General features: G+C 48.2%; 1 protein-coding gene across 2 annotated transcripts in view; it reads right to left on the bottom strand.

Annotated features, from left to right (window-relative positions):
- LOC135054721 (NACHT, LRR and PYD domains-containing protein 12-like) overlaps positions 1 to 23,862 on the bottom strand; it is a 411,740-nt gene that overhangs the window by 106,036 nt on the left and 281,842 nt on the right. For both annotated transcript variants that reach the window (XM_063958010.1, XM_063958009.1), the window contains 2 exons: positions 23,202 to 23,372; positions 1,676 to 1,846 (listed from right to left, as the gene is read on the bottom strand). In XM_063958010.1, coding sequence (XP_063814080.1) covers positions 1,676 to 1,846; positions 23,202 to 23,372 — 342 coding nt within the window. The remainder of the gene's footprint in view (positions 1 to 1,675; positions 1,847 to 23,201; positions 23,373 to 23,862) is intronic.

Here is a 23,862-nt window from a genome sequence, read left to right as displayed (position 1 = left end):
GGGGTTAGGGTTAGGTTATGTGAGATGGAGGGTTAGGGTAAGGATAAGGAGGGGGGCTAGGCTATGGGAGGGGGAGGGTTAGGGTTAGTCTATGGGAAGGGTTAGGCTATGGGAGTGGGAGGGTTAGACTATCGGAGGGGATTATTAGGGTTAGGCTATGGGAAGGGGAGGGTTAGGGTTAGGCTATGGGAGGGGGAGGGTTAGGGTTAGCCTATAAGAGGGGAAGGGTTAGAGTTAGGCCAGTGGTTCATAACATTTTTGGATTCATGGCACCCTAGAGTATCAGAATTTTATTCATGGCACCCCTAGGCCAAAAACTTCTTAGCGAGAAACTTTGAAATAAATATTAAATCAAAAATTGTGTTTACATGTCATATTTAGGTTCCATTATGTGGTGAGGAACAAGATTTGCTTCTGTTTGTCCACATATTTTATGATTGGCAGCCACCAGCACTGGTTTTGCCCATTACATTGACCAGAAATAATGTTGATTGGTCCTGGACCACCAATCCAAGGCACCCCTGCAAGTGTTCTGAAGCACCCCAGGTTGCCTAGGCACACAGTTTGGGAACCACTGAGTTAGGCTATGGGAGGGGGAGGGTTATGGTTAGGATATGGGAAGGAGAGGGCTAGGCTATGGGAGGTAGAGGGCTAGGTTTAGGCTATGGGAGGAGGTTAGTGTAAGGTTATGGGAGGTGGAGGGTTAGGGTAAGGCTTTGGAAGGGGGGTTAGGCTGCAGGAGGGGGAGAGCTAGGGTTATTCTATGGGAGGGGGAGGGTTAGGATATGGGAAGGGGAGGGTTAGGAAATGGGATGGGCAGGGCTAGGTTTAGATTATGGGAAGGGGGATATTGTTAGGATATGTGAGGTGGAAGGTAAGGGTGGGGGGGTTAGGCTGCTGGAGGGGAGGTTTAGGCTAAGGGAGGGTTAGGGTTAGCCTACAGGAGGGGGAGGGTTAGGGTTAGGCTACAGGAGGGGAGGGTTAGGGTTAGGCTATGGGAGGGGGAGGGCTAGCGTTAAACTATGGGATGGGGAGGGATAGTCTATGGGAGGGGGAGGGTTAGGCTACAGGAAAGGGAAGGCTATAATAGGGGGAAGGTTAGGCTATGGGAGTGGGAGTGTTAGGGTTAGGCTGGTGGAGGATTAGGGTTAGGCTTTGGGAGGAGGAGGGTTAGGGTTAGGCTATGGGAGGGGAGGGTTAGGGTTAGACTACGGCAGGGGGACTGAGGCTATGAGAGGGGTAGGGTTAGGCTACAGGAGGGGGAGAGTTAGGGTTAGGCTATGGGAGGGTGGGGGTTAGGCTACAGCAGGGGAGGTTAGCCACTAGGGGGGGGGGGGGGTTATGGCTACCAATACTCACTGCCACAAGCCATGCAGGATCCACCAGAAGTCATTGTGATATCACTACCAGACCCAGAAAACAGTTGTAGACACCAGACCAAGCATACCAGGTAAGTTATCAATAGACCACCAGGGACGATTTGTTGACATCCTAATCACTTAATCACGTTGACATAAATGTTGATATGGTCAATGTCAACATGCTGACCTGAATATCAATATGATGAATGCAGATAAAATATACCACACCCAAGATCTATTTTCCTGTGTCTGTGCCCTGTGTGGTCTATGACTTGTACTAAAAGAACAGATATATTAACAGAGAAGGGTCTTACCTAAGACGCTGCAGGGTACAAGCTGGGTGTCTCAGTCCCTCACACAGAATTTTTATTCCAGTGTCCCCCAGAGCATTCTCTGACAGCTCCAGTCCGGTCAGAGAGTGGTGTGTAGTAATAACAGAGCAGAGATCATCACAGCAGGAGGAGGTCAGAGCACAGCTCTCTAACCTGATGAGAGATGAGGGATCTACATTAGGTCATTTCTTGTTATCATAAACCAATGAGCAGTATGTCAAATTGCAATGTTAAATTCGGATACCATTATTCATATATTCTGTATATTAGCTATTAAGCTGTAGGTGTATGTCATGGAGAATGTTGTTAGTTTTTATTCTAGATATGGTCTCAGAAATATTTCCAAATGTCATTAGTGCGAGTTTCTATGGTGCTACCGATAGTGGTATCTAAAGATCAGGTGGTATTAGTGTCTGAAGATGCGCAGAGTGGGCTCTTCAGTCAGACACACAGCTGTACAGCAGGGGAAGGGCTGATACAGGCCGTAGCACATAGTCACAGACTTACGGCTGTACACCAGGGGAAGGGCTGATACTGGCATTAGCACATAGTCACAGACACACGGCTGTACACCAGGGGAAGGGCTGATACTGGCATTAGCACATAGTCACAGACACACGTCTTACACCAGAGGAAGGGCTGATACCAGCATTAGCACATAGTCACAGATACACGGCTGTACACCAGGGGAAGAGCTGATACCGGCATTAGCACATAGTCACAGACACACGGCTGTACACCAGGGGAAGGGCTGATACCAGCATTAGCACATAGTCACAGACACACGGCTGTACACCGGGGGAAGGGCTGATCAGGGCCGGCTCTACCATTAGGCAGCTTTAGGCGGCTGCCTAGGGGCGCCAGCCACTGGAGGGCACCACTGAATTCATCTAGAAAAAAACCGAAGGATGTGTCTGTATGCGGGTTAGTAATGAACTTACAGATGGTGGGATGGAACACAATATGGAGCGTACATATATATATGTATGTATGTATACACATACAATTAAAGGGGTGTAGGTGGCAAACTGGCGGATGGGATGTTGCAATCAGAATCCAGACAGCCAGCATCCTGAATGTTAGTTGTTAGGTGCCGCGGTCTGTGGCGCCGCTCGGTCTGCTTCCGAGCGACGCTCACGGGCGCTGCACCTCCCTCTCTGCCCGCCCGGCGCCTAGCAACACCAGGATGCCGTGCGTGCTGTAGCCGCTGGGTCCCTGGCAACGCTAGGACGCCGGGCGTCCACAGCCGCTGGGTCCATAGCAACGGGGAGACCATTGGCGGACCGCGTTCCCCGTTGCCAGATAAGAATGATTAGTTGCTCGTGCAGCAGGGCAGCTGCACGGCAACTAGTAATTAGGGCCTGGGGGCTGGTCTTGCTGGCCCTCCTGTCATTGGCCAGCAGGGCCCTGTCATTGGCCAGCAGGGCCTTCTTATGGGAGCCAGCACACTGCAGCCTCGCCGGTGATAGCTTCCTGTATGCTGTTCCTGCCTTGCAACGTCTGTTCCTGGTCAGCTGTATCTGGTCGATCCTGCTCCCTGTGCTCCTGAGTCTCTGAGTTCTGAAGCCGGTCCTGGGAATCCTTGCTGTCTAAGTGAACCTGTTGCAGTCATCTGGGCGTTCTCGCTTGTTGGGGTTCTCTCCCGGTTTCGTGAGTAGCGGCTTCTGCCGCGAGTTGCGGCCCAGGCCGCTTAGTCCTTGTGTTAATTTTGTATTGGTGTTTTTGCGGAGGTTTCTGCTTTTCACTGTCCTCCCCGGTACACGGTGGTGCCGTGTGGGGGTGTGGACAGTGGTATCTTCTGTTGTCCTTTTCCCTTGGTGGCGTGCTGCACATATATTTAGTTTAAGGGTAGTTAGTAGCCCCTAGCTTTCTGTTTTGCTTTAGTCAGAGGTCCCCTTGTTATTATCCTGTCTCGGTTCACGCCTTGTCTCTCTCGAAGACCTGGGGGGCATCGGAGTTGGGCAGACCTAATCCGCCCCTCAAACGCGGCTGCCGTGGGCCCAAGAAACCATAGTCACTCAGGCGTGAACTGACCACACGGGTAAAACAATGGAGGTAGGGTGCTAGGGGCTATTCCTGTACCACTCCTTATTTCAGTGTCACGTCCTGGTGCACTGGACTCACTACGCAACATCTCTCTAGTTCTGAGCATCAGGAACGTAACATTATCACCGGCCAGCAAAAAATTAAAAAATATAAAGAGTTATTTTTTTTTTGGTGGGCCTTGAAATTCGGCCTCATGAATCCGGCAGTATTAGGACCGAATCCCAGCCAGCTTTTGGCCAACCAGATTCAGGAACTAACTCAGATGGTTCAGGATCTTACTCTTCAGGTGAGATCGCAGGAAGATCTTTTGCGAGCCTCCCCGAGGCTGATTCCAGATCCAAAGATGCACCTTCCTGATTGTTTTTCAGGTAACCGAAAGGATTTTTTTAATTTCAAGGAAGCTTGTAAGCTTTATTTTCGTTTAAGGCCCCGAACCTCTGGTACTGAGTCTTAACGGGTCGGGATTGTGATGTCATTACTACAAGGCGATCCGCAAACCTGGGCTTTTGGGCTAAAAGCCGATGATGTTGCCTTGCTTTCTGTAAATGCCTTTTTTAAGTGTCGGCTGAGAGCCACCTGCGTGTGTTTAAGCAAGGGAAAAATCCAGCAGAGGCGTATTGTACCGAGTTTCGCCGTTGGTCGAATGACTGTGGCTGGAATGACCCGGCCCTGCGCAGTCAGTTTCGCCTCTGTTTGTCTGAAGTTATTAAAGACAGTCTCCTTCAGTACCCCGCTCCAGAGACTTTAGACAAACTTATGGAGCTTGCTATTAAAATTGATCGTCGTCTCCGGGAGCGGAGGGCTGAAAGAGGAGCTGGTTTCAGGCCTAGTCCATGTGTGTATACTTTCCCTGAGAACGTCGAGGAGCCCATGCAAATGGGTCTCTTCCAGCTGTCCCCAGAGGTAAGAGCCAGAAGGCTAAATTCTGGTCTTTGCTTGTATTGTGGTGGCAAGGGACATATCGCGCGTAATTGCCCGAATAAGCAGGGAAACGCTCTGACCAAGTGAATTGTGAGGGGGTTCACTTGGGTCTGCAATTAATCTCCTCTAATGATTCCTTGTTAGTTCCTGTAAAAATTTCCTTTGGTAGTCTCAGTTCGTTGGTGTCGGCCTTCGTCGACAGTGGAGCTGCGGGAAATTTCATGGATCTTGGTTGGGCTCAGGCTTTGGGCGTTCCACAGATACCTTTGGATAAACGTATAACCATGCACGGCTTGGATGGTGGTCCGCTTTCTAATGGGGTAATCACTCACCGCACACCTCCAGTACAATTGACAGTAGGGGCCCTACATTCGGAGAAAATCGAATTTTACCTTACTCATTGTCCGGCTGTCCCCGTAGTTTTGGGTCACAACTGGCTTGCCTTTCATAATCCCACCATAGATTGGCGGTCTGGGGAGATTTCCAGATGGGGTCCCTTTTGTGTTAAGGAATGTATTTCCCGTCCAGTCCGGGTTGCGGCAGCCACCCCAGAACTTATTCCTTTGGAATATCAGGACTTTGGCAATGTTTTCTCCAAGGGTAATGCGGATATTCTGCCCCCTCATCGTTTCTATGACTGTGCTATTGACTTAGTTCCCGGTGCCTCTCTGCCTAAAGGGAGACTATATGCCCTGTCTGGGCCAGAAACTACGGCAATGGATGATTATGTACAGTAGAGCCTGAAAAAAGGCTTCATTAGGCCCTCAAAATCTCCATTGAGTGCAGGGTTCTTTTTTGTTGAGAAAAAGGATGGGTCGCTCAGACCATGTATTGATTATCGGGCTCTGAATAAAATTTCTGTTAAAAACACCTACCCTTTGCTACTGATTTCAGTACTATTTGATCAGCTTCGGACTGCCGTTATCTTTTCCAAGATCGATCTTAGAGGGGTTTACAATCTCATCCGAATAAAATCTGGGGATGAGTGGAAGACGGCTTTCAGCACACAGTCTGTTAGGAATGTCTGTGTTTGTTTTGCCTTGCATTATCTCATTCCTGCCTCTAGGGGTCTCACTAGCTGCCTCAGGTCCGAATGGCAGTTGCACACTGTCTATGCAGGTTAACTACCTGATTGTGAGCAGCTGGGGCCAACACCTGGTGCTGCTATTTAACTCCAGCTCACCAGCATCTAGGTGCAGATCATTGTGGTTCCGTCTGGAGTGCGACTGGGCTCTCTCCAGTAATCCTGTCCTGATTCTACCTTATCTGCATCTTGGAGACATTCCCTGCAGTTTGCCGTTTCATATGCCTTGCTTCAAGACTTCTAACCCTGCCGGTTCAGCATCTGCATTTCTGGACTATTATTTGCAGTCTGTTTCCACCCCTGCCTGATTACTACGTTTTGGTATGTTATTTTTCCCCTGCTTGATTTAAACCCGGATATTTTCATGTTTATTTCACATCTGCATTTCTGGACTATTATTTGCAGTCTGTTTCCTTTCCACCCCAGCCTGATTACTACGTTTTGGTATGTTATTTTTCCCCTGCTTGATTTAAACCCGGATATCTTCATGTTTATTTCACATCTGTGTTTAACCTGGACTATACCAATATTCAAGCATAACCTTCCTCCTTGTTTCTATTACCAGCCATTACTATTATTTGGAAATATCCTGTTCGGTTCCATGTAAATCAAGGACCCAGTTTCTGTATGTATATATTTTTGCTACTTCTTTTTCCATAATAAACCTTACTTAATTTTCATCCGGCTTCAGCTGACCTCATTTCAAGTATGCACACACAGAGAACCCTAGTAATCGTAACAGAATGATCTGCCAAAATAAACGTGTGCAGGAGTTTGAGGTATAACTGAATTTCCTAAAGTGGCTTCATTTCAGAAAAATTCCCTGCCTCTCGAGTTTTTGCCGTTTGTGGGTTCTACATTGCTTGTGGATTTCAGGGAGAAACTGGAGAATATTCAAACTCTATCTTCGGAGATACTGTCTGCTCTGCCTGAATATTCATTAAGATTACCAGTTCCCTTTAAGGAGACGCTGTGGAAAAAGGGAAAAGATGAGTCTGATGCTCTCAATTCTGGCTGCTGTTTTCCAAGCCCAAGCAAAGGCAAGTTCTGGAGCTTTCCACGACCCAGCCTCTCTGAGGAAGAAAAGAGACATAGAAGGGATAAGAAGCTCTGTTTTTATTGCGGCAGGTCGGGACATTTTATTCAGTTATGTCCTGCTCGCAAACCTAAAAAGAGCTTTCCTCATTCTGCCATAGTGCCAAATTCTGCTCAGTTATGCCACTGTGGTGCTCAAATTTCGAAAGGAGGGGTGTCCGGCCAAGCGACCCCAAGAGTGGTGTCCGGCCAAGCGACCCCAGGAGGGGTGTCCGGCCAAGCGACCCCAGGAGGGGTGTCCGGCCAAGCGACCCCAGGAGGGGTGTCCGGCCAAGCGACCCCAGGAGGGGTGTCCGTCCATGCTGCCCTTGCCTTTGGGCATGAGGTCCCTGCTGCCCTTGCCTTTGGGCATGAGGTCCCTGCTGCCCTTACCTTTGGGCATGAGGTCCCTGCTGCCCTTGCCTTTGGGCATGAGGTCCCTGCTGCCCTTGCCTTTGGGCATGATGTCCCTGCTGCCCTTGCCTTTGGGCATGAGGTCCCTGTTGCCCTTGCCTCACGGCATGAGGTCCCTGTTGCCCTTGCCTCACGGCATGAGATCCCTGTTGCCCTTGCTTCACGGCATGAGGTCCCTGTTGCCCTTGCCTCACGGCATGAGGTCCCTGTTGCCCTTGCCTCACGGCATGAGGTCCCTGTTGCCCTTGCCTCACGGCATGAGGTCCCTGTTGCCCTTGCCTCACGGCATGAGGTCCCTGTTGCCCTTGCCTCACGGCATGAGGTCCCTGTTGCCCTTGCCTCACGGGTCACTCAGTCATCCAAGTCCACCTTGCCAGAGGTCCGAGAGGTGTCCGCCTTGCCAGAGGTCCGAGAGGTGTCCACCTTGCCAGAGGTCCGAGAGGTGTCTGCCTTGCCAGAGGTCCGAGAGGTGCCCGCCTTGCTAGAGGTCCGAGAGGTGCCCGCCTTGCCAGAGGTGCCCGCCTTGCCAGAGGTCCGAGAGGTGTCCGCCTTGCCAGAGGTCCGAGAGGTGTCCGCCTTGCCAGAGGTCCGGCCTAGGTCTGTCCAGCCCCAGGAGGGGGCTCTGCCTGTCCAGCCCCAGGAGGGGGCTCTGCCTGTCCAGCCCCAGGAGGGGGCTCTGCCTGTCCAGCCCCAGGAGGGGGCTCTGCCTGTCCAGCCCCAGATCCAAGATTTGCCCGAGGTGTCTGCCCAGCCGGGGCCATCTGAGACTTCCTTGTCTAAGGTGCAAGAAGAGTCCATCTTGTCTGAGAGGCCACGGTTGTCTATCCTCCCTGATGTAAATCTAATTTGGAAAGCCAAGTCGTTGAGGAACTGCCTTACTTTTATGGAAATATCTCTCACTGTTTAGCTCTCTTTAAATATTATCTGAGTTTTGATGACTTGTACCCTATTGATATCATTGCTAACATATGTATGAGGTGCAGGGGGAGGGCCTTGAAGTGGGTAAATGGTCTTATAGATGCAGAAGATCCAGTTTTACGAGATTTGCCTGCTTTCCTCAAGGCAGTGTCCGAAAGATTCAGTCCACCAACTGTCCTCACTCTCCTAGATGAATCTATTAAAGTGTGCCCGTCTGAGAACCTGCCTTTGCAGTCTGGGGAGCACCCTCAGTTTTTCAGATGTGGGCAGGTATCTTTAGGTGTTCACGCAGATTGCTCGGCAAGTTTGGCTTCTACAAATGTACCATCCGCTCTTGATTCCATCCAAGAGAATAAGAGGTCAGTTCTGCCGCTGGGTTGTGACTCCGATTCTGAGAGCGAGCTTCTGGATGATCCTAGACTCATTATTGATGGACCTGTATTGCCAAGTAGTGTCTTTGTGACACCTTCAAATAGGTCTAGGCAACCCAAAAAGAGGACAGGAAAAAAGAAGAGAAGGTGAACTTTTAGGCGTCTGGAATCCGCCTGTTTAAGGGGGGGATAATGTTAGGAATGTCTGTGTTTGTTGTGCCTTGCATTATCTCATTCCTGCCTCTAGGGGTCTCACTTGCTGCCTCAGATCCGAATGACAGTTGCACACTGTCTATGCAGGTTAACTACCTGATTGTGAGCAGCTGGGGCCAACACCTGGTGCTGCTATTTAACTCCAGCTCACCAGCATCTAGGTGCAGATCATTGTGGTTCCGTCTGGAGTGCAACTGGGCTCTCTCCAGTAATCCTGTCCTGATTCTGCCTTATCTGCATCTTGGAGACATTCCCTGCAGTTTGCCGTTTCATATGCCTTGCTTCAAGACTTCTAACCCTGCCGGTTCAGCATCTGTATTTCTGGACTATTATTTGCAGTCTGTTTCCACCCCTGCCTGATTACTACGTTTTGGTAAGTTATTTTTCCCCTGCTTGATTTAAACCCGGATATTTTCATGTTTATTTCACATCTGCATTTCTGGACTATTATTTGCAGTCTGTTTTTCTACCCCGGCCTGATTACTACGTTTTGGTATGTTATTTTTCCCCTGCTTGATTTAAACCCGGATATCTTCATGTTTATTTCACATCTGTGTTTAAACTGGACTATACCAATATTCAAGCATAACCTTCCTCCTTGTTTCTATTACCAGCCATTACTATTATTTGGAAATATCCTGTTCGGTTCCATGTAAATCAAGGACCCAGTTTCTGTATGTATATATTTTTGCTACTTCTTTTTCCATAATAAACCTTACTTAATTTTCACCCGGCTTCAGCTGACCTCATTTCAGGTATGCACACACAGAGAACCCTAGTAATCGTAACACAGTCGGGACATTATGAATACCTGGTGATGCCGTTTGGGATGTCTAATGCTCCTGCTGTATTTCAAAATATCATTAACGACGTCCTCCGCGACTTTCTAGGAAAATTTGTAGTCATTTATTTAGACGACATTTTGATTTACTCTAAGTCTTTTGAACAACATATTACCCATGTGCGACTGGTCCTTCAGAAGTTACGGGAAAATCATTTGTACGCCAAACTGGAGAAATGTGATTTCCACATCACAGAAGTGTCCTTCCTGGGGTATATTATTTCTCCTAAGGGCTTTTTCATGGAATCAAAAAAACTCCAGGCCATCCCAAAATTGGGCACAACCTACGAACTTAAAAGCAATTCAGCGCTTTTTAGGGTTTGCAAATTACTATAGGCGTGTTATTCATACCTTCTCAGATTTGGTTGCTCCTATTGTGGCATTGACTAAAAAAGGAGCGTACCCTTCAAATTGGTCGCCTGAAGCCAAGTCTGCCTTCCTGGCCTTAAAGCAGACCTTTGTCTCAGCTCAAGTACTCAGACACCCTAACCCGGATCTCCCCTTTATTGTCGAGGTAGATGCCGCAGAGGTTGGAGTAGGGGCAATCCTTTCACAGAAAGACCTGGAGTCTCAGGAATTACACCCATGTGCCTTCATGTCCAGAAAATTCTCCTCCGCAGAATCCAACTATGATGTTGGTAATCGAGAATTGTTGGCAGTTAAATGGGCTTTCGAGGAGTGGAGGCACTGGCTGAAAGGAGCAAGGCATACCATTACGGTGTTTACTGACCACAAGAACCTGCAGTATATTGAGTTAGCTAAACGGCTTAATGCTCGACAGGCACGTTGGACGCTGTTTTTTACTCGTTTCAGGTTTATAATTACCTTCAGGCCCGGTTCCAAGAATACAAAAGCCGATGCTCTGTCACATTGTTTTCTTCCGGTTCACAATAACCACCCGGCTACTACCCCCATAATCCCATCGTCTGTTATCCGGGCTGGCCTCACACAGGATTTATTTACACAGCTAGTCCAGCTTCAGCAGCAGGCTCCCAAAGTCACTCCTGCAGATCGTCTCTTTGTCCCTGAATTTCTGAGAGGCACTGTTCTAGCTGAGTTTCATGATAATAAGGTTTCTGGTCATCCGGGTATCACTTAGACCTTGGAGTTAATCTCTCGCTCAGTGTGGTGGCCTAATCTTTCTAAAGATGTAAGGGAATTTGTCTGTTCCGGTCAGGTTTGTGCTCAGTACAAGGTATCTCGATCGTTGCCGGTCGGGCAACTCATGCCTCTAGCCGTTCCTCTCAGGCCATGGTCACATATATATCGATGGATTTCATGGTGAACCTTGCTCTTTCAGCTGGGTTTCGATTTGGGTGGTAGTAGATCGTTTTAGTAAGATGGCCCACTTCATTGCTCTTCCCCGATTACCCTCTACTCAAGGGTTGGCAGTTTTGTTTCTCCGCCATGTGTTCAGGCTCCATGGTTTACCCAGGGATATTGTCTCTGATCGGGGACCGCAATTCATCGCCCATTTCTGGAAACGTTTTTGTGCCTCATTAAATATGAAACTCTCTTTAACATCTGGGTACCATCCACAGTCTAACGGACAAACTGAACGTGTTAATCAGTCGTTAAAACAGTATTTACGGCTATATTCGGCCAAACTTCAGAATGATTGGTCTGAATTTCATCCTTTGGCCGAGTTTGCCTATAATAACTCTTGTCATTCTTCCACTAAGGAGTCCCCATTCTTTTCGGTCTTGGGCTTTCATCCTAGAGCCAATTCTTTTTACCCTCATTTTCCAGTCTCCTCGTTGACCTTAACTTCCCGTCTCAGAATGATTTGGAAAAAAGTGCACCTTGCCCTTAAGAAGGCTGCCTTCCGAGAATTTTTTTTTTCTGATAGGGTCCGACGCCCATGCACTTTTAAGGTGGGGAATAAGGTGTGGTTGTTAACCCGCAACATCAAGCTCCAACAACCCTCGGCTAGATTGGGACCCAAATTTATTGGACCGTTCTGTATCGTTAAGAAGGTCAATCCAGTTGCTTTTCGGCTAGGCTTGCCTAAATTACTCAAAATTGGCAATACTTTTCACTGTCCCATTCTTAAGCAGTATATTTCTTCCAGGAGATTCCCTCGGAAGACTTCCCGGGGTAGACCTCCAGTGGATGTTCAGGGGCAACAAGAGTTCTTGGTGGAGAAGGTTTTAGATTCCAAAGTTTCCCGGGTCCGGCTTTATTTTTTGGTTCACTGGAAAGGCTATGGCCGGAAGAAAGGTCTTGGGTCCTGGATAACAATTTACATGCCCCTAAATTTAAGAGATTATTCTTTCAGGAATTTCCTCAGAAACCCGGCTTTATTGGTTCTTTATCCCCTCCTCAAGGGGGGTACTGTTAGGTGCCGCAGTCCGCGGCGCTGCTCGGTCTGCTACCAAGCGACGCTCACGGCCGCCGCACCTCCCTCCCTGCCCGCCCGGCACCTAGCAATGCCAGGATGCCGTGAGTGCTGTATCCGCCGGGTCCCTGGCAACGCTAGGACACCGGGCGTCCTCAGCCGCTGGGTCCATAGCAACATGGACGCCATTGGCGGACCACGTTCCCCGTTGCCAGATAAGAATGATTAGTTGCTCGTGCAGCAGGGCAGCTGCACGGCAACTAGTAATTAGGGTCTGGGTGCTGGTCTTGCTGGCCCTCCTGTCATTGGCCAGCAGGGCCTTCTTATGGGAGCCAGCACACTGCAGCCTCGCCGGTGATAACTTCCTGTATGCTGTTCCTGCCTTGCAACGTCTGTTCCTGGTCAGCTGTATCTGGTCAATCCTGCTCCCTGTGCTCCTGAGTCTTTGAGTTCTGAAGCCAGTCCTGGGAATCCTTCCTGTCTAAGTGAACCTGTTGCAGTCATCTGGGGGTTCTCGCTTGTTGGGGTTCTCTCCCGGTTTCGTGAGTAGCGGCTTCTGCCGCGAGTTGCGGCCCAGGCCGCTTAGTCCTTGTGTTAATTTTGTACTGGTGTTTTTGCGGAGGTTTCCGCTTTTTACTGTCCTCCCCTGTACACAGCGGTGCCGTGTGGGGGTGCGGACAGTGGTATCTTTTGTTGTCCTTTTCCCTTGGTGGCATGCCGCACATATATTTAGTTTAAGTGTAGTTAGTAGCCCCTAGCTTTCTGTTTTGCTTTAGTCAGAGGTCCCCTTGTTATTATCCTGTCTCGGTTCACGCCTTGTCTCTCTCTAAGACCTGGGGGCATCGGAGTTGGGCAGACCTAATCCGCCCCTTAAACGCGGCTGCTGTGTGCCCAAGAAACCATAGTCACTCAGGCGTGAACTGACCACACGGGTAAAACAATGGAGGTAGGGTGCTAGGGGCTATTCCTGTACCACTCCTTATTTCAGCATCACGTCCTGGTGCTCTGGACTCACTACGCAACATCTCTCTAGTTCTGAGCATCAAGAACGTAACATTAGTACGACGGTGAGGGTTAGGGTTAGGCTGGGGTGATGGGGGGTTAGGTAAGGGGTAAGGTTAATTAATTTCATTCTCATTTTGGAATTATGGTGGTCAGGATGCTGCTGTCTCTTTCGTGGCCGGTGGCATCCCGTACCCAACCCCAATTAAATATCCCCACCAGACCCCATATAAAGTATTATAAAGAGTATATAAAGAATAGATGCCACTCAAGGACTTTTTAAGTGAAAGTATATTATGAACAAAGTCACAAAAACTTTAAAAGTCCTTGAGCGTTGTCTCTTTTCTCTGTATACTATATGTATAATGATGCAATTCACCCCAGCCCACCTAGTGGCCACCTGCATCTGCCCTCAAAGAGGTGGTGGTGCGGTGGGGTTTGCAGGTTAGGGGGCACTAGGCTGAAGATTTGCCTAGGGTGCAGCGAGACCTTGCACCGGCTCTGGGGCTGATACTGGCATTAGCACATAGTCACAGAAGCACAGCTGTACACCGGGGGAAGGGCTGATGCTGGCATTAGCACATAGTCACAGACACACGGCTGTACACCAGGGGAAGGGCTGATACTGGCATTAGCACATAGTCACAGACACATGGCGGTACACCAGGGGAAGGGCTGATACTGGCATTAGCACATAGTCACAGACACACTGCTGTACACCAGGGGAAGGGCTGATACTGGCATTAGCACATAGTCACAGACACACGACTGTACACCAGGGGAAGGGCTGATACCAGCATTAGCACATAGTCACAGACACACAGCTGTACAGCAGGGGAAGGGCTGATACTGGCATTAGCACATAGGGGGTCATTCTGAGTTGTTCGCTCCTTGCCGAGTTACGCAATGGAGCGATTAAGGCAAAAATGCGCATGCGCATGGTAAGCAGTGCGCATGCGCTAAGTATTAGAGCACAAAACTTAGTAGATTTACTCACGTCCGAACTAAGAAGTTTCATCGCTGAAGTGATCGGAGTGTGATTGACTGGAAGTGGGTGTTTCTGAGCGGAAACTGACCGTTTTCTGTGAGTGTGCGGGAAAACACAGGCGTGCCAGGATAAAACGCGAGAGTGTCTGAAGAAACGGGGGAGTGGCTGGCCAAACGCAAGGCGTGTTTGTGACGTCAAACCAGGAAGTCTACAGTGCATGCTAGAGATGAGCGCCTGAAATTTTTCGGGTTTTGTGTTTTGGTTTTGGGTTCGGTTCCGCGGCCGTGTTTTGGGTTCGAACGCGTTTTGGCAAAACCTCACCGAATTATTTTTGTCGGATTCGGGTGTGTTTTGGATTCGGGTGTTTTTTTCCAAAAACACTAAAAAACAGCTTAAATCATAGAATTTGGGGGTCATTTTGATCCCAAAGTATTATTAACCTCAAAAACCATAATTTACACTCATTTTCAGTCTATTCTGAATACCTCACACCTCACAATATTATTTTTAGTCCTAAAATTTGCACCGAGGTCGCTGTGTGAGTAAGATAAGCGACCCTAGTGGCCGACACAAACACCGGGCCCATCTAGGAGTGGCACTGCAGTGTCACGCAGGATGTCCCTTCCAAAAAACCCTCCCCAAACAGCACATGACGCAAAGAAAAAAAGAGGCGCAATGAGGTAGCTGTGTGAGTAAGATTAGCGACCCTAGTGGCCGACACAAACACCGGGCCCATCTAGGAGTGGCACTGCAGTGTCACGCAGGATGGCCCTTCCAAAAAACCCTCCCCAAACAGCACATGACGCAAAGAAAAAAAGAGGCGCAATGAGGTAGCTGTGTGAGTAAGATTAGCGACCCTAGTGGCCGACACAAACACCGGGCCCATCTAGGAGTGGCACTGCAGTGTCACGCAGGATGGCCCTTCCAAAAAACCCTCCCCAAACAGCACATGACGCAAAGAAAAAAAGAGGCGCAATGAGGTAGCTGACTGTGTGAGTAAGATTAGCGACCCTAGTGGCCGACACAAACACCGGGCCCATCTAGGAGTGGCACTGCAGTGTCACGCAGGATGTCCCTTCCAAAAAACCCTCCCCAAACAGCACATGACGCAAAGAAAAAAAGAGGCGCAATGAGGTAGCTGTGTGAGTAAGATTAGCGACCCTAGTGGCCGACACAAACACCGGGCCCATCTAGGAGTGGCACTGCAGTGTCACGCAGGATGTCCCTTCCAAAAAACCCTCCCCAATCAGCACATGATGCAAAGAAAAAGAAAAGAAAAAAGAGGTGCAAGATGGAATTATCCTTGGGCCCTCCCACCCACCCTTATGTTGTATAAACAAAACAGGACATGCACACTTTAACCAACCCATCATTTCAGTGACAGGGTCTGCCACACGACTGTGACTGATATGACGGGTTGGTTTGGACCCCCCCCAAAAAAGAAGCAATTAATCTCTCCTTGCACAAACTGGCTCTACAGAGGCAAGATGTCCACCTCATCTTCACCCTCCGATATATCACCGTGTACATCCCCCTCCTCACAGATTATCAATTCGTCCCCACTGGAATCCACCATCTCAGCTCCCTGTGTACTTTGTGGAGGCAATTGCTGCTGGTCAATGTCTCCGCGGAGGAATTGATTATAATTCATTTTAATGAACATCATCTTCTCCACATTTTCTGGATGTAACCTCGTACGCCGATTGCTGACAAGGTGAGCGGCGGCACTAAACACTCTTTCGGAGTACACACTTGTGGGAGGGCAACTTAGGTAGAATAAAGCCAGTTTGTGCAAGGGCCTCCAAATTGCCTCTTTTTCCTGCCAGTATAAGTACGGACTGTGTGACGTGCCTACTTGGATGCGGTCACTCATATAATCCTCCACCATTCTATCAATGTTGAGAGAATCATATGCAGTGACAGTAGACGACATGTCCGTAATCGTTGGCAGGTCCTTCAGTCCGGACCAGATGTCAGCATCAGCAGTCGCTCCAGACTGCCCTGCATCACCGCCAGCGGGTGGGCTCGGAATTCTGAGCCTTTTCCTCGCACCCCCAGTTGCGGGAGAATGTGAAGGAGGAGATGTTGACAGGTCGCGTTCCGCTTGACTTGACAATTTTGTCACCAGCAGGTCTTTCAACCCCAGCAGACCTGTGTCTGCCGGAAAGAGAGATCCAAGGTAGGCTTTAAATCTAGGATCGAGCACGGTGGCCAAAATGTAGTGCTCTGATTTCAACAGATTGACCACCCGTGAATCCTTGTTAAGCGAATTAAGGGCTGCATCCACAAGTCCCACATGCCTAGCGGAATCGCTCCGTGTTAGCTCCTTCTTCAATGCCTCCAGCTTCTTCTGCAAAAGCCTGATGAGGGGAATGACCTGACTCAGGCTGGCAGTGTCTGAACTGACTTCACGTGTGGCAAGTTCAAAGGGCATCAGAACCTTGCACAACGTTGAAATCATTCTCCACTGCACTTGAGACAGGTGCATTCCATCTCCTATATCGTGCTCAATTGTATAGGCTTGAATGGCCTTTTGCTGCTCCTCCAACCTCTGAAGCATATAGAGGGTTGAATTCCACCTCGTTACCACTTCTTGCTTCAGATGATGGCAGGGCAGGTTCAGTAGTTTTTGGTGGTGCTCCAGTCTTCTGTACGTGGTGCCTGTACGCCGAAAGTGTCCCGCAATTTTTCTGGCCACCGACAGCATCTCTTGCACGCCCCTGTCGTTTTTTAAAAAATTCTGCACCACCAAATTCAAGGTATGTGCAAAACATGGGACGTGCTGGAATTTGCCCATATTTAATGCACACACAATATTGCTGGCGTTGTCCGATGCCACAAATCCACAGGAGAGTCCAATTGGGGTAAGCCATTCCGCGATGATCTTCCTCAGTTGCCGTAAGAGGTTTTCAGCTGTGTGCGTATTCTGGAAAGCGGTGATACAAAGCGTAGCCTGCCTAGGAAAGAGTTGGCGTTTGCGAGATGCTGCTACTGGTGCCGCCGCTGCTGTTCTTGCGGCGGGAGTCCATACATCTACCCAGTGGGCTGTCACAGTCATATAGTCCTGACCCTGCCCTGCTCCACTTGTCCACATGTCCGTGGTTAAGTGGACATTGGGTACAACTGCATTTTTTAGGAGACTGGTGAGTCTTTTTCTGACGTCCGTGTACATTCTCGGTATCGCCTGCCTAGAGAAGTGGAACCTAGATGGTATTTGGTAACGGGGGCACACTGCCTCAATAAATTGTCTAGTTCCCTGTGAACTAACGGCGGATACCGGACGCACGTCTAACACCAACATAGTTGTCAAGGACTCAGTTATCCGCTTTGCAGTAGGATGACTGCTGTGATATTTCATCTTCCTCGCAAAGGACTGTTGAACAGTCAATTGCTTACTGGAAGTAGTACAAGTGGGCTTACGACTTCCCCTCTGGGATGACCATCGACTCCCAGCGGCAACAACAGCAGCGCCAGCAGCAGTAGGCGTTACACGCAAGGATGCATCGGAGGAATCCCAGGCAGGAGAGGACTCGTCAGACTTGCCAGTGACATGGCCTGCAGGACTATTGGCATTCCTGGGGAAGGAGGAAATTGACACTGAGGGAGTTGGTGGGGTGGTTTGCGTGAGCTTGGTTACAAGAGGAAGGGATTTACTGGTCAGTGGACTGCTTCCGCTGTCACCCAAAGTTTTTGAACTTGTCACTGACTTATTATGAATGCGCTGCAGGTGACGTATAAGGGAGGATGTTCCGAGGTGGTTAACGTCCTTACCCCTACTTATTACAGCTTGACAAAGGGAACACACGGCTTGACACCTGTTGTCCGCATTTCTGGTGAAATACCTCCACACCGAAGAGCTGATTTTTTTGGTATTTTCACCTGGCATGTCAACGGCCATATTCCTCCCACGGACAACAGGTGTCTCCCCGGGTGCCTGACTTAAACAAACCACCTCACCATCAGAATCCTCCTGGTCAATTTCCTCCCCAGCGCCAGCAACACCCATATCCTCCTCATCCTGGTGTACTTCAACACTGACATCTTCAATCTGACTATCAGGAACTGGACTGCGGGTGCTCCTTCCAGCACTTGCAGGGGGCATGCAAATAGTGGAAGGCGCATGCTCTTCACGTCCAGTGTTGGGAAGGTCAGGCATCGCAAACGACACAATTGGACTCTCCTTGTGGATTTGGGATTTCAAAGAACGCACAGTTCTTTGCGGTGCTTTTGCCAGCTTGAGTCTTTTCAGTTTTCTAGCGAGAGGCTGAGTGCTTCCATCCTCATGTGAAGCTGAACCACTAGCCATGAACATAGGCCAGGGCCTCAGCCGTTCCTTGCCACTCCGTGTGGTAAATGGCATATTGGCAAGTTTACGCTTCTCCTCCGACAATTTTATTTTAGGTTTTGGAGTCCTTTTTTTTCTGATATTTGGTGTTTTGGATTTGACATGCTCTGTACTATGACATTGGGCATCGGCCTTGGCAGACGACGTTGCTGGCATTTCATCGTCTCGGCCATGACTAGTGGCAGCAGCTTCAGCACGAGGTGGAAGTGGATCTTGATCTTTCCCTAATTTTGGAACCTCAACTTTTTTGTTCTCCATATTTTATAGGCAGAACTAAAAGGCACCTCAGGTAAACAATGGAGATGGATGGATTGGATACTAGTATACAATTATGGACGGACTGCCACGGTTAGGTGGTATAAAAAAACCACGGTTAGGTGGTATATATTATAATAATAATACAATTATGGATGGACGGACTGCCTGCCGACTGCCGACACAGAGGTAGCCACAGCCGTGAACTACCGCACTGTACACTGGTTGATAAAGAGATAGTAGTATACTCGTAACAACTAGTATGACACTATGACGACGGTATAAAGAATGAAAAAAAAACCACGGTTAGGTGGTATATATTATAATAATAATACAATTATGGATGGACGGACTGCCTGCCGACTGCCGACACAGAGGTAGCCACAGCCGTGAACTACCGCACTGTACACTGGTTGATAAAGAGATAGTAGTATACTCGTAACAACTAGTATGACACTATGACGACGGTATAAAGAATGAAAAAAAAAACACGGTTAGGTGGTATATATTATAATAATAATACAATTATGGATGGACGGACTGCCTGCCGACTGCCGACACAGAGGTAGCCACAGCCGTGAACTACCGCACTGTACACTGGTTGATAAAGAGATAGTAGTATACTCGTAACAACTAGTATGACACTATGACGACGGTATAAAGAATGAAAAAAAAACCACGGTTAGGTGGTATATATTATAATAATAATACAATTATGGATGGACGGACTGCCTGCCGACTGCCGACACAGAGGTAGCCACAGCCGTGAACTACCGCACTGTACACTGGTTGATAAAGAGATAGTAGTATACTCGTAACAACTAGTATGACACTATGACGACGGTATAAAGAATGAAAAAAAAACCACGGTTAGGTGGTATATATTATAATAATAATACAATTATGGATGGACGGACTGCCTGCCGACTGCCGACACAGAGGTAGCCACAGCCGTGAACTACCGCACTGTACACTGGTTGATAAAGAGATAGTAGTATACTCGTAACAACTAGTATGACACTATGACGACGGTATAAAGAATGAAAAAAAAACCACGGTTAGGTGGTATATATTATAATAATAATACAATTATGGATGGACGGACTGCCTGCCGACTGCCGACACAGAGGTAGCCACAGCCGTGAACTACCGCACTGTACACTGGTTGATAAAGAGATAGTAGTATACTCGTAACAACTAGTATGACACTATGACGACGGTATAAAGAATGAAAAAAAAACCACGGTTAGGTGGTATATATTATAATAATAATACAATTATGGATGGACGGACTGCCTGCCGACTGCCGACACAGAGGTAGCCACAGCCGTGAACTACCGCACTGTACACTGGTTGATAAAGAGATAGTAGTATACTCGTAACAACTAGTATGACACTATGACGACGGTATAAAGAATGAAAAAAAAACCACGGTTAGGTGGTATATATTATAATAATAATACAATTATGGATGGACGGACTGCCTGCCGACTGCCGACACAGAGGTAGCCACAGCCGTGAACTACCGCACTGTACACTGGTTGATAAAGAGATAGTAGTATACTCGTAACAACTAGTATGACACTATGACGACGGTATAAAGAATGAAAAAAAAACCACGGTTAGGTGGTATATATTATAATAATAATACAATTATGGATGGACGGACTGCCTGCCGACTGCCGACACAGAGGTAGCCACAGCCGTGAACTACCGCACTGTACACTGGTTGATAAAGAGATAGTAGTATACTCGTAACAACTAGTATGACACTATGACGACGGTATAAAGAATGAAAAAAAAACCACGGTTAGGTGGTATATATTATAATAATAATACAATTATGGATGGACGGACTGCCTGCCGACTGCCGACACAGAGGTAGCCACAGCCGTGAACTACCGCACTGTACACTGGTTGATAAAGAGATAGTAGTATACTCGTAACAATTAGGATGACACTATGACGGTATAAAGAATGAAAAAAAAACCACGGTTAGGTGGTAGGTATATAATAATAAATAATACAATTCTGGTCGGACGGACTGCCTGCCGTGTGCCGACACAGAGGTAGCCACAGCCGTGAACTACCGCACTGTACACTGGTTGATAAAGAGATAGTAGTATACTCGTAACAATTAGGATGACACTATGACGGTATAAAGAATGAAAAAAAAACCACGGTTAGGTGGTAGGTATATAATAATAAATAATACAATTCTGGTCGGACGGACTGCCTGCCGTGTGCCGACACAGAGGTAGCCACAGCCGTGAACTACCGCACTGTACACTGGTTGATAAAGAGATAGTAGTATACTCGTAACAATTAGGATGACACTATGACGGTATAAAGAATGAAAAAAAAACCACGGTTAGGTGGTAGGTATATAATAATAAATAATACAATTCTGGTCGGACGGACTGCCTGCCGTGTGCCGACACAGAGGTAGCCACAGCCGTGAACTACCGCACTGTACACTGGTTGATAAAGAGATAGTAGTATACTCGTAACAATTAGGATGACACTATGACGGTATAAAGAATGAAAAAAAAACCACGGTTAGGTGGTAGGTATATAATAATAAATAATACAATTCTGGTCGGACGGACTGCCTGCCGTGTGCCGACACAGAGGTAGCCACAGCCGTGAACTACCGCACTGTACTGTGTCTGCTGCTAATATAGACTGGTTGATATTTAAAGAGATATTAGTAGTATACAACAATACTATACTGGTGGTCAGGCACTGGTCACCACTCCTGCAGCAAAAGTGTGCACTGTTAATTAATATAATTGTACTCCTGGCTCCTGCTAACAACCTGCAGTGCTCCCCAGTCTCCCCCACAATTAATTATAAGCTTTTAATTTATACATTGATGACTGTGCAGCACACTGGGCTGAGCTGAGTGCACACAGACTGAGTCACACTGTGTGACTGACTGTGCTGTGTATCGTTTTTTTTTTCAGGCAGAGAACGGATATAGCAGAGAGAAGTGAACGGATATATTATATTAAATAAAAGTTAACTAGCAACTGCACTGGTCACTGACTGTGGTAAACTAACTCTGTCTGCGACTCTGCACAATCTCTCTCTATCTAATCTATCTATCTCTATTCTAATGGAGAGGACGCCAGACACGTCCTCTCCCTATCAATCTCAATGCACGAGTGAAAATGGCAGCGACGCGCGGCTCCTTATATAGAATCCGAGTCTCGCGATAGAATCCGAGCCTCGCGAGAATCCGACAGCGTCATGATGACGTTCGGGCGCGCTCGGGTTAACCGAGCAAGGCGGGAAGATCCGAGTCGCTCGGACCCGTGGAAAAAAAAGTGAAGTTCGTGCGGGTTCGGATTCAAAGAAACCGAACCCGCTCATCTCTAGTGCATGCGCAGGACTCTGAAAAATGGCTGCCGCGCCATTTTTCCGGATTCTTGCTCATGCAACGTAGACTCTGGCGCTGTGCCAGAGTCTCTAGTGCTCAATGCACCAGCAGCAGCGGTGACGGCTACAGGAGAGGAGGGGGCCCACACACAGTCAGCGATGGACTCCGGAAAGGTAAGTATGTGAGCAATTGGTGCAGTGCGTGCAGTGTGGACTCAGGGGCCCATGTGCACCGCATACACTGCACCCATTATAGATACGCCACTGCTGCTCGGTATATCTAACACTAATCATGAGAGTGAGAGGACATGTTGGGTCAGTATCTAGCACAGTCATATTATGGGCAATTTCTCCACTTCTCCATCTTCCCCCACTACCCTGGGCAGTAAATTACTTATTATCATTTCCTTTTTAGATCATCCAAATATAAATATCAGGAACTATTTGCTTTATGTAACTGGTGTTAGTGGTGTATCCTCCCTGGTTATGGGGTGTGTAGTTCACACAAGCTCATGACTCAGGTGTCTCTGGTGCCAGCCTCTGACCTCTGCAGACTATTCTGTAAGCGCCCACCTTGATGTTGGATGGTCGGGGAGATGTATCAAGCCGTTGAGAGAGATAGGGTGGAGAAATTGCATAAAACAACTTTTCTCATTTCAAAGACTGTGCTAGAGCATCCCCTCCACTTTATCTCTCTCCAAGGCTTGCTACACCTCCCCCTGTGGGGGTCTTTCTGAGTTGATCGCCCACTGCGGATTTTAGCAGCGATGGGCTTTGAAAAGGACTGAACTGCGCATGTGTATGCACCGCAATGCGCAGGCACGTCGTACGAGTGCAAAGTGGATCAGCGCCTAGCGATGGATCTAACGAAGATTCCCTTCGCACGGACAATCGCAAGGTGATTGACAGAAAGAGGGCGTGTGTGGGTGGCAACTGACCATTTTCCGGGAGTGGTTGGGGAAACGCAGGCGTGTCTGGGCATATGCAGTGCGGGAGTCTGATGTCAAAGCCGGCACCGAACAGGAAGAAATGATTGCAGCGGCTGAGTAATTCCAGAGCTACTCAGAAACTGCAAAGAAGATTTTTGCATCGCTCGGCTGCATAAGCGTTCGCACACTTGCAAAGTTAAAATACACTCCCCCATATCTATCTGATCGCTGCGCTGCAAAAAAATAGCTAGCGAGCAAACAACTCGGAATGTCCCTCCGTATCTGATGCCCCTTGTCATTCTATGTTGATATCACCATTATTTTTCTGTGATTTTGTCTCATGTGCCCCATGTCTGTACTGAGATGACAGATATATTACTGCACTTACCATAGAGTCTGCAGGGTACAGTCTGGATGTCTCAGTCCCTCACACAGAATCTTTATTCCAGAGTCCCCCAGAGCATTGAATGACAGCTCCAGTCCGATCAGAGAGTGGTTTGTAGTAATAACAGAGCGGAGATCATCACAGCAGGAGGAGGTCAGACCACAGCTCCATAACCTGATGAGGGATGAGGGATTTGTATTAGGTCATTTCTTATTGTCATAAACCAATGAGCATTAATTCAGAACTGAGATGAATAGCTGGGGAGGCACATATGGGGATAGGTCTGAATGCTGGGAGCCTGTCTCACCCCTACTCACTGTCACTCTCCCTTCAGTGTCCATTGATTCTCCTACCTGCATCCCTGTATATTCTCTTCCTCTCCCTGCTGCTGCTGACTACATTGCACCCAGAGGCGTAACTGTGGGAGGCAATGGAGTCGGCTGCCGCCGGGCTCCTGCTCTGTAGGGGGGCACCTCTTCTCCTGTTCCATGTGTTCAGCAACAACATTCAATTAAGTTAATTGATAGCCACTGCTATCTCTTCCTCACTGAACCTTACAAGTTACACCCTTTTTATTATAGATACACATTTTACAAGTGTCACACCCAGGATTAGAACCCATAACCTATTACACTGGAAGCAGACATCTCACTGATGGAGCTAT

The sequence above is a fragment of the Pseudophryne corroboree genome, chromosome 3 (assembly GCF_028390025.1).
Source record: "Pseudophryne corroboree isolate aPseCor3 chromosome 3, aPseCor3.hap2, whole genome shotgun sequence".
Lineage (NCBI taxonomy): Eukaryota > Metazoa > Chordata > Amphibia > Anura > Myobatrachidae > Pseudophryne > Pseudophryne corroboree.
The sequence above is the reverse complement of the archived record's forward strand: the minus strand, read 5'-3'. Positions and strand labels throughout refer to the sequence as shown.